General features: G+C 38.6%; 1 protein-coding gene across 4 annotated transcripts in view; it reads left to right on the top strand.

The window, feature by feature from the left end:
- The window catches only part of KYNU (kynureninase), a 119816-nt gene that overhangs the window by 46023 nt on the left and 57407 nt on the right, over positions 1 to 16386 (top strand). For all 4 annotated transcript variants that reach the window (XM_087950080.1, XM_026673517.2, XM_087950082.1 and 1 more), the window contains exon 4: positions 1377 to 1459. In XM_087950080.1, coding sequence (XP_087806206.1) covers positions 1377 to 1459 — 83 coding nt within the window. The remainder of the gene's footprint in view (positions 1 to 1376; positions 1460 to 16386) is intronic.

Raw genomic sequence — 16386 nt, 5'->3', positions numbered from 1 at the left:
ATGGTCAAGAAAGTATGATTTCTGGAATTATTTCCAGTTGTCTTACTGTCCATGGTCCTAAGAGACATCTATATTTTCTTCTGTTTCATGAAGAAATATGTTACAACTGCACCATCTTGTCCACGTATATTTATACATATAATAGTGTGTGTTGCGTAAGCACTTATATGTTGCTTCTGGAAAAGAGTGTAACTAGATGGATGAATATGTTACCGTTCATGTATGTTTCTGCTCCCATCTCATGTCTCTATGTGTATCCTGGGAAAGATGGACAGCCAGCAGGTGGTCTTTTTTGGGTGACATGATTGATGAGGGAGGGGAGATTTAGAATGGAGCAGTTGGCAGCATTATGAATGATGGTGCAAGAACTTTCTCATTGGCTCATTTTTAAATTCGGTGTTTTGCTTGGCATGCTTCCCTCACAAATTGGGTCTTTTCCTTGGGGAGAGCTATTCTACTGATAGGCAAAGGCCCAAACCTCTTTAGATGTTTTGTTTTGCCCATGGGTTGGAGAGAATAAATGATGCCAATTTTATTATATCTTGTGGATATATCTTGTGGCCAGGTAACATGGGCAGCTGATAATTTTGCAGACAAAACTTTGGGTTATTCCCTTTCATTCACAGCCTTATGTGAGATTGAGATAAAGAGAGATATAAGAATGCCTGGAAAATAAAAAGGCACCTTCCTTTCACCTTCTTTTTTCTATGGCTTAATGGCGATATTTGCTCTCGTTTCTTCATTACCGTGGTTACTTGCACTCTGTAACACTGAAAAGTGGCATTAAACAATCCACATACAATTCAGCACAAAACACTATTAGATAATAGTTGATACATCATCTGGTGCATTTCAAACAACAATAGTAGGATTAGGAGTAATAATTATATTTGTTTGTTTATTTATTTGCTGTCCATCTCACCAGAGGCAACTGTAGACTGTTTATAACTGAGGTAAACAGAGGTGGCAAGATGCGGAGCAAAATACACATGGACAGTGATAGAATCCTATCTCACCACATTAGCCATCTCCAGTATAAAATGCCTCTATCGGGGCCTCAGGCCAACTGGCAGAGCCAGGTCCTCAGGCCCTTATAAGGTCAAAAGGGTGAGTGTGGATGGCACCTCAAGGAGCATGATGTCCCATAGGGCAGGCTGCAGCAGAAAAAGATCTGGACCCCACCAGCTGGACTTTCTCGATCAACAAGATCCACTGCATGCCCCTTATGGTGGCACAGATGGGACCCAATTCCATTGGGATGAGACAGTTTATCAAGTAATCTGGAGGGTTACCTTTCCATGTATACAATGGGTATTATATTCTACTTGCTTAAAGACCATGTGTATATTACCATCTTTTATTTCCTTTTCTTTCAGAGGTGTCTATGGTCATTTCAGTGGTAAACGTCCTTGGGCCTTAGGAGACGAGTGCATTGTTGAGCTTATGGCTGAGATTGTGGGTAAGAAAAAACCACTTGAAATACTTTTTTTCTTCAACTTTATATCACAAAACTTTTCTTTGTGGATGTTTCTGGCCTTTTTTCCTGCTCTGATTGCTTTTTGCTAAGCATGTGAAGTTAACACTGTATTTTAAAATGGTGAGGTGCAAAGATTTAATGCAGACAACACTATATGAGCAAATGTATGTCACTATGCTAATTGGAGTCTAGATTCTGGGATCACCATGAAGCACTTGCTCTAAAGGAAACTTGGCATCCCTACAAATGTATATTCATATCACAGTGAATCAATTATCATTCCTTTTGTTTACAAAGCAATGGTTGCCTGTTACATGATAATGTCTTTTACTGCTTCAAGAGAATCAAATGCTTAATAGGGTAGAATATGATCTTTAAATGATTCAGAGATCACTTACAGGCAAAGAAAGGATCTGGGCAGTAAATTGTTACTTGCAGAAGTCACTCCCAAAAGTGCTTTTTCAAGAGGCAACTGGACTTTCTGGGTTTTTTTGAAGACATTTCACTCCTCATCCAAGCTAGTCATTAAGGTCACCTGGAGGTTTATCTGTGTCGTCAAGGTCACTTGAGTAGTGCAAATGGGTGTGGAACCTTCTTGGAGGTGATCTTAATGACCCTCTAAAAGGATGCCAATGACCAGCTGTCTGCAAGAAGTATAAATTCTTCCATTCCCCACCATCCAGTCAGAACTGAAGAAGCTTCTTAGATGAGAAGCAAAATGTCTTCAAAGAAAAACCAGAAAGTCCAGTTGCCTCCTGAAAAAGCACCTTTGGGACAACTATGATCTGGATGACAAAGAATCTCCATAGACATTTTGCAGAAGTCAGTATACAGATAATCAGAGATACATATAATCAGAGTTGGAAGGGACCTTGTAGGTCATCTAGTCCAACCCCCCGCCCAAGCGAGAGACCTCACACCATTTCTGACAAATGGCAGTCCAATCTCTTCTTGAAAGTCTCAAGTGATGGCACTCCCACAGCTTCTGAGGGCAAGCTGTTCCATTGGTTAATTGTTCTCACTGTCAGAAAGTTTCTCCTTATTTCCAGGTTAAATCTCTCCTTGTCCAGTTTCCTTTTTTAAAAACAAAAATTTTATTAAGTTTCCAAATTTAAAAAAAACATAAAACAAAATTTTATACATTGTTATTAACATCAAGCCATTTTTTGCCTTTCCTCATATTTTTCAGTATATGTATTTACTTATTCCTTTACCATTGCATCTTACTCTTACTATAAATCAATATCTTTTATCCTTACATCTCAATCTTCTCCATGGTATATTTACATATTCCCTCATTCTTTTCCTAATTGCCATTTTATTTTATTTTTATTTCTAAACCACTCATCCCAGGCATCCCAGGCCCTATAATAAATTGAATCTTCTCTGTCTTTTATTTTCATCGTTAGCCTGTCCATCTCTATACAATCTATTATTTTTTTTATAACCATGCCTTCTCGTGGAACCCTTTTTTCCTTCCAGAGTTGTGCGTACGAAATCCTTGCAGCTGTTAATATATGTATATTATAATATATCTTATCTGTTTGATTGCATTTTTGTGTTATTGTACCTAATAAAAAAGTTTCTGGATTAAATTCAATTTTCTGATTCATGATTTCTTCTATCCATTGTCTAATTGTATTCCAATATTTTTTCACTTCCTGGCATGTCCACCAGGTATGAAAACAAGTGCCCTTTTCTATTCCACATTTCCAACAATTTGGGTCTGAGTTAAACATTTTTGCCAATCTAGCGGGAGGAAGGTGCCACCTGTAGAACATTTTGTATTGATTTTCCTTGTATGCTGTGGATGTAATTAGTTTGTAATTCTCTCCCAATTTTCCAGGTCTATATTATGGCCAACATTTTTCGCCCATACCACCATCATCTCTTTGACCACCTCCTCTTCCATTTTAGAATCTAGTAGAAAGTTATATATTCTTGAAATCATTTTCTTTTCCATTTCTTGTAGAATTTTATCTAATTGATGTTTTTTCATACAGAAACCAAATTGTTCTTTGTCCTTCTGATATCTCGCCTGAATTTGCGTGTATGGCCACCAATCTTATCTTTATATTTTGTTGCTGTAATTCTTGTCTCATTTTTAATCTTCCTTGTGTGTCTAATAAGTCTTTATAAGTCCTCTTTTTTCCCAGATTCATTGCATTTGGGTAGATTTGTGCTTCCATAGTGACAGCTAGTTCGGTATTTGTTCAGTTTCCATCCATTATTCCTTATCTGGCCTTCAGGTGTTTTGGAAAATAGCTTGACCCCCTTCCTCTCTGTGGCAGCCTCTCAAATATTGGAAGACTGCTATTATGTCTCCCCTGGTCCTTCTCTTCACTAGACTAGCCAAGCCCAGTTCCTGCAACCGTTCGTTGTATGTTTTAGCCTCTAGCCCCCTAATCATCCTGGTTGCTCTTCTCTGTACTTTTTCTAGAATCTCAACATCTTTTTTATAATGTGGTGAACAAAACTGGATGCAGTACTCTAGGTGTGGTCTTACTAAGGCTTTATAGAGTGGTATTAGTACTTCCCTTGATCTTGATTGTATCTCTCTGTTAATACAACTTAGGACTGCATTAGCTTTTTTGGCTGCTGCTGCACACTGCTGACTCGTATTTAGCTGGTTGTCCACTAAGACTCCAAGATCCCTCTCACAGTTACTGCTATTGAGCCTGGTTTCACCCAGTCTACATGTGTACTTTTAGTTTTTCTTGCCTAAGTGTAGGACTTTACTTTTCTGTACATTGAATTTCATTTTGTTAGAAACAGCCCAGTGTTCTAGTCTGCCAAGATCCATCTGGATCTTGAGCCTATCTTCTTGGGTGTTAGCTATTCCTGCCAGCTTAGTATCATCTGCAAATTTGGTAAGTTCCCCTTCTATTCTCTCATCTAAGTCTTTAATGAAGATATTGAAGAGTACTGGGCCTAAGACGGAACCTTGTGGCACCGCACTGCTTACTTCCCTCCATGTAGACTTAGACCCATTAAGGACTACTCGTTGAGTACAGTTTGCCAGCCAATTGTGAGTCCGTCTAGTGATGGTGCTATCTAGTATTGAGTCTAGGAGATACGCAATCAGTTCTTAATACTAGTCACGAAAGCAATAGATATCCTATTCAGGTGAAGGAATGACACTGAACAGTTCTAGCATAAATTATTGAACTGTGAGTGACATGAAAATGTATTATCTCTACAAATGTATTTTTATTATGAATGTGGATAATAATTATAATGTTTGTAAAGTCTACTGTTTTGTCAATTAAATTTTGTATGAAGGTGTTAGATGTCTTTCATAAGTTAAAGAAAATGTTCTTCTTTCAAGAGAGGCTGGGATATTTCTAAAATCAGCCTTGCTATATATTAGTGAAATATGTCTGCTTTACTGAGTTAAGCACTGAACTTCCAAAACTTTTTACTTGGGAAAACCCTGGATAAACTGAAGGGCACATTTTCCAAAATAAGAGCTGAATTTTTTTTTCCTATTCCTTTCCATAAGTATGCTTTTATACACATTGTAAGATGGGCATACCTGAACAAATAGAAAAAGAATGTTATTTTAGAGTTTTTTTCTCTCTCTTGGTAGTCGTTTGAAATCACTGGCTGTCATATAGCAATAATTTAAAGACTTAAGCAACAGAAGAAAATATGTAATTCCAAATAATCATGGAAACATCCTTGATTAATTTTAGTTGCCTACCACATTTCTTCTATATTTAATATACACATATTAATACACTGCTCAAAAAAATAAAGGGAACACTTAAACAACACAATGTAACTCCAAGTCAATCACACTTCTGTGAAATCAAACTGTCCACTTAGGTAGCAACATTGATTGACAATCAATTTCACATGCTGTTGTGCAAATGGAATAGACAACAGGTAGAAAGCATAGGCATTTAGCAAGACATTCCCAATAAAGGAATGGTTCTTCAGGTGGTGACCACAGACCACTTCTCAGTTCCTATGCTTTCTGGCCGATGGTTTGGTCACTTTTGAATGCTGGCAGTGCTTTCACTCTAGTGGTAGCATGAGATGGAGTCTACAACCCACACAAGTGGCTCAGGTAGTGCAGCTCATCCAGGATGGCACATCAATGTGAGCTGTGGCAAGAAGGTTTGCTGTGTCTGTCAGCGTAGTGTTCAGAGCATGGAGGTGCTACCAGGAGACAGGCCAGTACATCAGGAGACGTGGAGGAGGCCATAGGAGGGCAACAACCCAGCATCAGGACCGCTACCTCTACCTTTGTGCTAGGAGGGACAGGAGGAGCACTGCCAGAGCCCTTCAAACTGACCATGTGCATGTGGCTGCTCAAACAGTCAGAAACAGACTCCATGAGGGTGGTATGAGGGCCCAACGTCCACAGGTGGGGTTTGTGCTTACAGCCCAACACCGTGCAAGACGTTTGGCATTTGCCAGAGAACACCAAGATTGGCAAATTCGCCACTGGTGCCCTGTGCTCTTCACAGATGAAAGCAGGTTCACACTGAGCAGACGTGACATAGTCTGGAGATGCCGTGGAGAACATTCTGCTCCCTGCAACATCCTCCAGCATGACCGGTTTGGCAGTGGGTCAGTAATGGTGTGGGGTGGCATTTCTTTAGGGGGTTGCACAGCCCTCCATTTGCTCGCCAGAGGTAGCCTGACTGCCATTAGGTACCAAGATGACATCCTCAGACCCCTTGTGAGACCATATGCTGGTGCGGTTGGCCCTGGGTTCTTCCTAATGCAAGACAATGCTAGACCTCATGTGGCTGGAGTGTGTCAGCAGTTCCTGCAAGATGAAGGCATTGATGCTATGGACTGGCCCGCCCATTCCCCAGACCTGAATCCAATTGAGCACATCTGGGACATCATGTTTCGCTCCATCCACCAATGCCACATTGTACCACAGACTGTCCAGGAGTTGGGGGATGCTTTAGTCCAGGTGTGGGAGGAGATCCCTCAGGAGACCATCCGCCACGTCATCAGGAGCATGCCCAGCTGTTGTATGGAGGTCATACAGGCACGTGGAGGCCACACACACTACTGAGCTTCATTTTGACTTGTTTTAAGGACATTACATCAAAGTTGGATCAGCCTATAGTGTTTTTTTCCACTGTAATTTTGAGTGTAACTCCAAATCCAGACCTCCATGGGTTGCTAAATTTGATTTCCATTGATAATTTTTGTGTGATTTTGTTGTCAGCACATTCAACTATGTAATGAACAAAGTATTTAATAAGAATATTTCAGTTATTCAGATCTAGGATGTCTTATTTTTGTGTTCCCTTTATTCTTTTGAGCAGTGTAGTCTTCCTAATAAGCCTTCCATTGCATACTTATTATTTATCAATAGATTTGTATATATTATAATTGCTGTGGAATTAATTCATTTAGACCCTTTCCTAAAGAGCAAAATAAAATGGATGAGTGCATTTATTTTGTATATGCATATATTACTGTAATTTACATTGGACTTTTGGCTTGTTATTCGGAGCAACAACAAAAAATACAGCAACAAAAAATATTAAAACAAGAACAAATGAAAAATGAAAAAGGTGCAGATATCAGGCACTTTTCAATCCTTGAATGTCCTCTGGAACAAAGTTGTTTCCTAATTTCTGTAGAACCATTAATCGGCATGCTAATTAGACCCAAGAAAGAGGCTCTTTAAAGTATATGGGTTGCAGCTGGAAAGCTTTGCTTGTAAGTCTTTGCTCTGTTGATCTCACATAATTAGGGAACTGCCAGAAAATGTTGGTAAATATTACATGCTGGGTGAATCAGATTTGTCATTTTCAATCCTATAAGTACCTAAATACCAAGCCATATTAAAACTAGCATTTTTAATTGCACCCAGAAATGTATTAGCATCGATGCAGATAACACAGAACAGGTGTTACATATTTGTGGCAGCCCTCATTCTCTATTACATGAACTATTACATTTTGCAGCTTTTAATTTTTCTTGAAAGACTGTCCCAGGTGGAGTGCACTGAAGTGATCCAAACATAAATGATCACCAAACAAGCAGTGTTGCTGAACCACTCTCTTCAAGTCTACCAGACAGATTTGGGCAAAGATGCCCTTGGCCAAGACCTTTACCTGCCTATCTAGAATACCACTCCATGAAGAGTTATCACCAGAGCTGTGCAATACAGCAATTTGGCCTTACTGGAATTCAGCTTCAGCCTATTTTGACTCAGAGACCTCAACCATCTTCAAGCACTGAATCAGGACTTTCACAGCATCTCTGGCCCAGCCAGCTCTGTAGAAATTTGAAACAGATGATTCTCACTCTGAACCAATGAACTCTGTAGTTGTGTATAGACATTGAAAAGTCCAGGAGACAGAAGTAAGCACACAGCCAGCCTGATTTCTTTTCCCCTACTGCTACTAGATTGCTTGTACTTCTCCAATCTTAGTGCACAGGTGGAATGTCAATGCAAACACTTCGTTTAAAGTTTCCCATTCCCCATTATGAAAGGATGGACAGGAAAACCTTCTGCCTGACCACTATGATTTGTTTCATACCACATTGACAGAATCTGATGACGTCTCTGAAACAATGCCTTCTTTTCAGGCTGTGGACTCAATATAGAGTGGGAAGATACACTATAGTATGAACTCTGTCATCTTGGTCCATAACTCTCCTGGTGCCTTGGAGAACCTAGGAGAAATATGATGGGCTGGAGCTGGGAAACTGTCAACACTTCTATGAGAGAAGAATTACTGCATCCCAGTTTCAAGGACACAGTGGTATTGTGCCTGCTGTTGAGAAGTCTTGCCTAGACCAACCATTGCTATTTTAAGAAATGTTGAGAAGGTGGTGGAGCCCCATTGATAGATTGTCCCCAAAATGAATTATGCGGAGTGCTTTCAGTCAGGACTTAGAATGAGCATGGGATGTATATAGTATTGGCTGCTCAGAATGATTATTCTCTTTGGGGCCTGGACAGAGGAATACATCCCTCCTGATCCCAATAGGCACCTCATTCATATTTGATACCATTGATCATGGTAACCTCTTGCACTTCCTGTAACCAATGGGAATTGGGACATTGGGCTTCAATAGGTTCACTTCTTCCTGAATGGGAAGTTCCTTTTAATATACTTGATATATATTTTGATATGCAGGTAGTCCTCGACTTACAACAGTTCATTTAGTAATCAAAGTTAGAATGGCACTGAAAGAAGTGACTTACGACCATTTTTAAAACTTATGATCATTGCAGCATCCTTATGGCCACTTGATCAAAATTCAAATGCTTAGCAGCTGCTTCATATTTATGATGGTTGGGTGTCATGTGATCACCTTTTGCGACTTTCTAGCAAGCAAAGTCAATGGGGAAGCCAGATTCACTTAACAATGGTGTTACTAATTTAATAACTGCAATTATTTGCTTAAAAATGTGGCAAGAAAAGTCATAAAATGGGCCAAAACCCACTTAACAAATGTCTCATTTAGCGACATAAATTTTGGGCTCAGTTGTGATTGTAAGTTAAGGACTACTTGGATATGTATATGATATAGACCTAAACATGAGTTTGTACTCTGTGCTTAGTCAGATTTACTTTTTGCGTTTCTATGCTCTCACTGCAGGCAGTGCTTCCACTATTTTGTCACCTGGAGATCGTAAGTTAACCAAGAAACTACCTGGTTCACAAAGAGAGGTTCCTTTGAATGTTTCTTGGTCCCTAACCTATGAATGATGCCTTAGCATTGGGTATTTAAGACAAGAGGAAAGGTGCTGTTAAAGACACGTTAGTTTTTATTTTGGAAGATGTACCGGTAGTTTGGCTACATTATAGAACTTAATCCCAGAAGAGATCAGGCATGTCTCTATCTTTATTTTTACCTTATTGTTATTTTATCTTGGTTTGGCTGGACTTTATGTTTTATGTCATTTTGTTTTAGTAAATTGTTCCCTGTATTTTAAGACTTCCTGTGGATGTTTTAATATTCCTATCATGTAAGCCACTTAGATTGTGATGGGCTAAAAATGGAATAAATAAATAAAGCTCTAAATAGGGAAGGCAATCCTTACATCCAGTCTTATCATCATCATCATCATACCCCCCTACACAATAATTGATAACCATGGAAATCCCCAGTCATTGTAGTCCTGTCTCTTATATCACATCTGATTTAATCCATCTTGTCCTATGTTTATGGCTGTTGCATTATGCAAAACTGAGTTTCCCAACTTTTCTTGGGCTGCTGGTTTTACCTAGAGAATCAGATCTGCTCCATCTCTATGGAGTTATGGCCTCGCACAGTTCACTCCTGCCGAGCAACCCATGCTGGTCTCAGTAAGGTCTTCAGAAAGGTTTTTGTTGCCACTGTCCATTTTGCAAATAAGGACAAATCAAAGTCCACAAAACAGCAGTACTGCCTGGGATGAAATCAAAGCACAGAGAGCAGCATAGCAACAAACAAAGTAATTACTGGCTGTGAATGTAACAGGAGAAAATGTAATGTAAAATCTGCCAGACAGCCAATAAATCTGTTTTTTACACATTGCTTGTTCCGTTGGTCAGAAAAAAAAATAGAAATCTGGTTTTTTTTAATCTGAGTTTTACAATGAAACATAATGTCATTTTTTCAAGCAAAAGGAGTTTAAAAAAGGTTTCCTCACGTAATACTAGATACAGCTTTCATATATTTTCCATATTCTTTGAATATGATGGACTTTTATAATTTGGAGTGCCATGTATATTATTGTTGTAATAGTTTATTATTTCATTGTTTGTGGCACAGTCAGCCAGATGTTCAGGCTGAATTTGGCATTTCTGTCCACCTATCAAATCCTTCCCAAGGACCTGAGGTAGGTAGATGATGTTGCTTGATGGTTTAAGCATCAAATTTAAATTTAAGCAGGATGTAAGCTATTCCAAGTAAAGTTGCCTTTTACAATTGACTGGTGGTGATTTGGTCAATGCTGCTTGTTTTCCAGTGGTGTTCCAGATATTTTGGGATTGCACCCAAAACTAGTAGTATTGATACTACCTTTGCATTCTTTTGCCACTGTCGTCCTATTTCTTATTATTATTAATAATAAGATGGCACTTATATTTTTATTTATTATGATTGTTTTCAAAACAGCACTTGTCCATTTTCTGCCTCACAGACTGTGAGTTGAATAGTGTCCTTTTAACCATTTGTAATTTCTTGGTTTGAGAATCATATTTTAATTTCCTGTTAGATTTGGGGCTTTATTTTTTAACCCAGATTTGCAGACACAATACCATTAAATTTGCTGATCTCTTAGTGCTACCATGTACCATCTTTTTCCCTCTCTTCCATGGGTTACTTTCCATTTCCCTGCCCCACAGTGCTTTTTTTACATCTAAATTCCAAAGAGTAGTTTGGCATTCATCTTCCAAGCTTATTGTGGCAAATTTTACTTTGCTGATTTTACAGCAGGTTAATAAACTCTCATTTCTCCCATTTTCACAATGAGAACAAATTACCTTTTCAAGAATTCCAAATTGTGATGCCATTATAGCAACCATCTCAACTGGATAATTACCAGATATTTTTGCCTTTAGGCAATTTTTTTTAAAAAAAAGCAAGTACAGGATAAAACCTGATGAGAATATTCTCTGTTCACTGTGGTATTTTTCAATAAATGTTCATTTTCATTTAATAGGATGCAACCTATTTACCTGAAAGGAAGGTGTTTGTTTTTGTCATATAAAAACAAACTAATTTAAATAGTTTTGTTGTTGATGCTTTACATTTTATAGAGGAGGAGGAATGACTGGGGCTATTTCTGTAAAACAGAAAGTGAATATTGTTTCTCGTGAGATTTATTCAGGAACAGAATAAAGGCTGTAAATAGCATTTCTTTTTGCCATTTAAAAGTTTATGGCTCTGTAATACCTGACTTTTTAAACGAGCACACATTTTCTTTTAAATGAAGGCTGCAATTGTTAAATGCATTGTGAAATACAAACTCAAGGTCATTGGACCCTCTCAGTCCATTTCCCCCCTCTAGTTAATATGCTGAGCAATGTAAGAAGGAAATAGTGTTTTGTGGGGCTCCCCCTCCCCTTTTCCTTCTGCATTTTATTAATGTGCTATGACCTTGCCAGTATTATATTCTGATGGGATGGAATTATCCTATTTCTTACACTTGTATTTGGTGAATATAATGAATACTTTCCAAAGTTGCAGTAGAAGTAATGACCAAAGGCTGGTGTGTAATCTGTGTGTCTGCGTTTTCCTTCACAAAGAAGATTTATAAGAAGGACATCTGGGTATTTAGGCTGTCCATGCTTTTTTTTTTTTTTTTTTTGGTGGTGGATGAATAATGAGACCAAGGGAACAAACTTTATTTTGTCCACTGGACACTTGTTATTGAATATTGTAATAGCTTAATTGGATCATAGAAACATTACTTCCAAAATGCGGTGCGGACTGTGAAGCATCACCATTTTCCTAGGGCATACGTAAACTGTTTTGTTGTCATGGAAATCTGATAAAAAGCTTTTAATAAATATATCATTGTAAAGAAGTCCACATGAAAAATGTGATGTCATATTCAATATGGGATATTGGTGGATTTCTGAAGGTGATCTTCAGATTAACCATTTCTTTCTCAGCTGTGCTTTATTCTGTAAATGACAAAAAGTAATTCAATTTATTTTTCTAATACACTTTGAAAGAAAATCAGGCTATAAAAGGACCAGGTCTTGTTCTACTACTTTATCTATACTGGGTTCATAGATTTGTAGCAAAATATCTCAAGATTTTCAACTTTCATTTGTAGAATATACTAACATGACCCTTGATGGAACAAGAACAAACAACAAAAAAGGAAGATGACAGTTGTTACCAAACTGACAGGATATTATTACTGCAAGGTCTTTTTTGCAGGTCTTACGGAGTACTGTATCATTAATTATTACTAATTATTAATTTTATAATATTAATAATTACTACTAATTTGATAAAAAGCCCTGAAAACCCATTTATTTGCTCATGATTTCCTTGGACCAAGTTTCTTTGTATGTGGAAGCCAGGTTAATTCTATTATTTTGAAAGTTCTTGAGGAAGATTGTGTGGTTATTTTAACTTAGGTTTTTAAAATGTTTGGCTATGTTTTCCTGTAAATTATTTTTATTTTGTAAGCCACCTGGAGAGAAATTGTGATAAGGAGAAAGCAGATATCTTGAAACTAGTTCGGTACACAACAGTGTACAGATGGCACAACAGTGATTGGTCTCATTCAAGACAACGATAGGAGGTTGTACAACTTGCCTCGTGATGTAACCGGAACAGTCTGGAACTGAACACACTCAAAACCGTAGAAATAGTGGTAGACTTTAGAAGAAACCCTCCCATACTACCACCTCTTACAATACTAGACAACACAGTATCAACAGTAGAGAGCTTCAAATTTCTAGGTTCTATTATATCTCATGACCAAAAATGGACACCTAACATCAAAAACATCATCAAAAAAGCACAACAAAGTATGTTCTTTCTGCGCCAACTCAGAAAACTCAAACTGCCCAAGGAGCTGCTGATACAGTTCTGCAGAGGAATTATTGAGTCTTATCACCTGCACCTCTATAACTCTCTGGTTTGGTTCTGCAACCCAACATGACAGACACAGACTTCAGAGGATAATTAGGACTGCAGAAAAAACAATTACTACCCACCTGCCTTTAATCAAGGACCTGTATATTGCACAATTCAAAAAGAGGGCTGTGAAAATATTTACAGACCCCTCACATCCTGGACATAAACTGTTTCAACTCCTTCCCTCAAAACGACTCTATAGAGCACTGTACACCAGAACAACTAGACACAAGGACAGTTTTTTCCCCGAAAGCCATCACTCTGCTAAACAAATAATTCCCTCAACACTGTCTAACTATTTACAAAGTCTGCACTACTATTACTATTAATCTTCTCATCACTCCTAATCACCCATCCCCTCCCACTTGTGGCTTTATGCTGTAACTTTGTCGCTTGTATCCTTACGATTTATATTGACTGTTTCCTAGTATAATTTGATTGCTTATTATATCCTATGACTATCATTAAGTGCTGTACCTTATGATTCTTGACTCTTGACGAATGTATCTTTTCTTTTATGTGTACTGAGAGCATTTGTACCAAGACAAATTCCGTGTGTGTGCAATCACACTTGGCCAATACAGAATTCTAATTCAAACATACATTGAATTGAATATATCCTTCTAGAACAGGGGTGTCAAACTCAAGGCTCGGGGGCTGGATATGGCCCATGGGGTATTTAAATCCGACCTGCAGCCCATGGTGTTTCTGCCAGTGAAAATGGGCTCCCATGCTGCCATGGTCTCCTGCAATTCTCTGCCAGTGAAAACGGAGCTCCATTGTCACTGGCAGAGGGTTGCAGGAGACTGTGGCAGCTGAAAATGGAGCTAGGGAACCCGTTTTCACTGGCAGAACACTCAGGCCACCAAAAGTGCCCCTGACACAAGTGATGTCAAGCTGGCCATGCCCACCTGGCCACACCCACCACGCTCCCCCCAAGATCAAACACAAACCTGATGCAGTCCTCAATGAAATTGAGTTTGACACCTCTGTTGTAGAATACAAATGCTGAGGGACAATGCGGTTGGAGAACAACAAATACATTGCCACAGCAAGTTGCTTTGTAGCCTGAAAACTAACATTATTTACCAACAGAAGTTCAATCACTAATAGAATGCCAATGAAAAGTATTTAGGAAGTAACAAAAGGAAAATCAAAAGACGTATTCCCTCTCTAAGAGTTATTTCATTGAGACAATATAATACAGAATGTAGTTCTGAAATTGTACTAGTCTTCTTAAGTTCAATTTGGCTTAATAAAGATGTTCCAGGATCATGTGATTGTTATTTTTACTTTTGCAAAGTAGGAGGGAGAAATCATTGCCGTGGGGTCCAAATTTAAACACATAAGATCCCAGAGCAACTGTAGGTTGCGCAATATCAGTTATTAATTGTAATCGGACTGAAGTACAAGCTTAGAGGTTTGCTTCAGAACATAATAGGTCTGGATCAGCCCTGTACAATGGTTTATCACATATCTCCATTGGTGCCATTCTTATTTCTTAGCAAGGCTGTTAAGATGTTCAATAGAAGACTTTATGTAGCTCAGGATTGAACTCTCTGAGCTTGATTGTTTTCTTGCAGATGTTTTATTACACAACTAGGTGATGTTATCAGTGCTAGAAAGGGGTAGGATTTGATTTCTGTTTATTTACTAGTGGTTTGTTCTGTCAGTATTGGTCGGAGTGGTCTTGATGATTCTTTGATTGGGCTGTTGGTTACTGTTCAATGGTTGGTGGTGCATTAATCTTGATGTTAATCTCTGCCTATCTCTCTGTGGATTGCTGGCAAGGGAGTGTTGTGGTCTTTTAGCTTTTTGATCATCTCTTAAATGGTATGCAGATGTTTCATTTGAGGGAGCTATGTGGAAACCCCACTGCTGAATATCAGAGAAGCTGTAGTATTGTTTAAATTCTCCACGTTTTTTTCCATTAAAATTATCTGCAGTTTCTTCCCTTTCGACATCCCACCTTTATCATCAGCCCTCAGGTTTTCCTGCTATTTTCTCTTGAGAAACACACCTTAAAATGTGCTTAACAAATCAGACTAAAATGAGAAGATTCTTAAAAGTGTTTCCTGATCAGCAGGTATGTTTTCATCTAGATTGTGAGGGATAATTGCTCTTTCATTTTTAATATGAATTCACTCGTCCTTTTCTCTTACCAGATCAACTAATAGAAATTGGAATGTATTTTGCTGTTCATAATGTGTTGGGAAAATCTATTAGTAAAATCTATTAGTAATGGCTATTATATCCATTTTAATAACATCAGAATTCTGGATTATGGGCTGGGAACCAGTTATAACTCAGTGTTTATATGTGCTGTAATAAACTTCTGAGTAAGCTTTAAGCAAAGTCTTCATTTTTATTAGCATGTGTTTTGCAAGTGATCACTTCAGTAAAGATTATTGCCTTTAGCAAAAAAACAATTTGGAGTCTTCAATGTATGACAGCAATTGAGGCCTGAACTTCCATCATTTTGTGCTGTGGCCATAAATTATGACTGCATCACTTAGTAACAACAATCCTGCAATTCCAGTTACTGTTGTTAACCAAATCCCATATCGATAGGCGAGACAACTTTTTGCCAGATTCCCACAACCAAAATCAGTGAGGAAGCCAGCAGAAAGTTTTAGTCCCAGGGTGGCAGGCAAGTGGCTGCTACCAGAAGAGTGAAGGAGAGGATCAACAAGTGTGTACGAGGGTTGGGTGGGGAGGGTGTGTGAGAAATGTGGGGGTTGAGGAGGATGCACAAGAGATGTGTGTCAGGGAGGATCTGAAGGAGTACACAGGAGACATGGCACAGATTGGGGTGTGCAAGGGATATAGATTGGGGAGGTTGCATTAGAAACACAGATTTGGGGAGGGTGCACAGGGTTGTACAAGTGGCCAGTTTGGCACAAGGGCAGAGGGATTGTGGGAAGATGCATGGGTGGGGGAGATTGACCCTGGTGAGTTGCAACTTTTCCTGCCAGCTTCCCAATAGACTTTCTAGAGAAACTGGCAGGAAAGGTTGCAAATGGTGATCATATTATCACAGTGTTTTGCAAACCCGTCATAAGTGTGAATTGGTGCCAATGGAACAGATTGTGATTTCATGGCTGCAGGGGTGCTTGGATGGCCAACAATCTGAAGACCGATCATAACCAGCATTCACCCAGAACCATTGTATCTTTGAATGGTTGTAGGTTGGGGACTACCTATAATTATTTATATGGAAAATATATATTTTTAGACCAAAGCACAGTCCTGCTGAATTTGAACAAAGTTTTCATGATGAAAGCTAATCAACAGATGGATTTTAAGGAAGGAAATGTTGCTGCCTCATTATC

Source organism: Notechis scutatus, chromosome 1, assembly GCF_049901735.1.
Source record: "Notechis scutatus isolate UNSWTSFEM ecotype Mainland chromosome 1, rNotScu1.2, whole genome shotgun sequence".
In the NCBI taxonomy this organism is placed as follows: domain Eukaryota; kingdom Metazoa; phylum Chordata; class Lepidosauria; order Squamata; family Elapidae; genus Notechis; species Notechis scutatus.
This window is presented reverse-complemented; position numbering and strand designations above follow the sequence as displayed.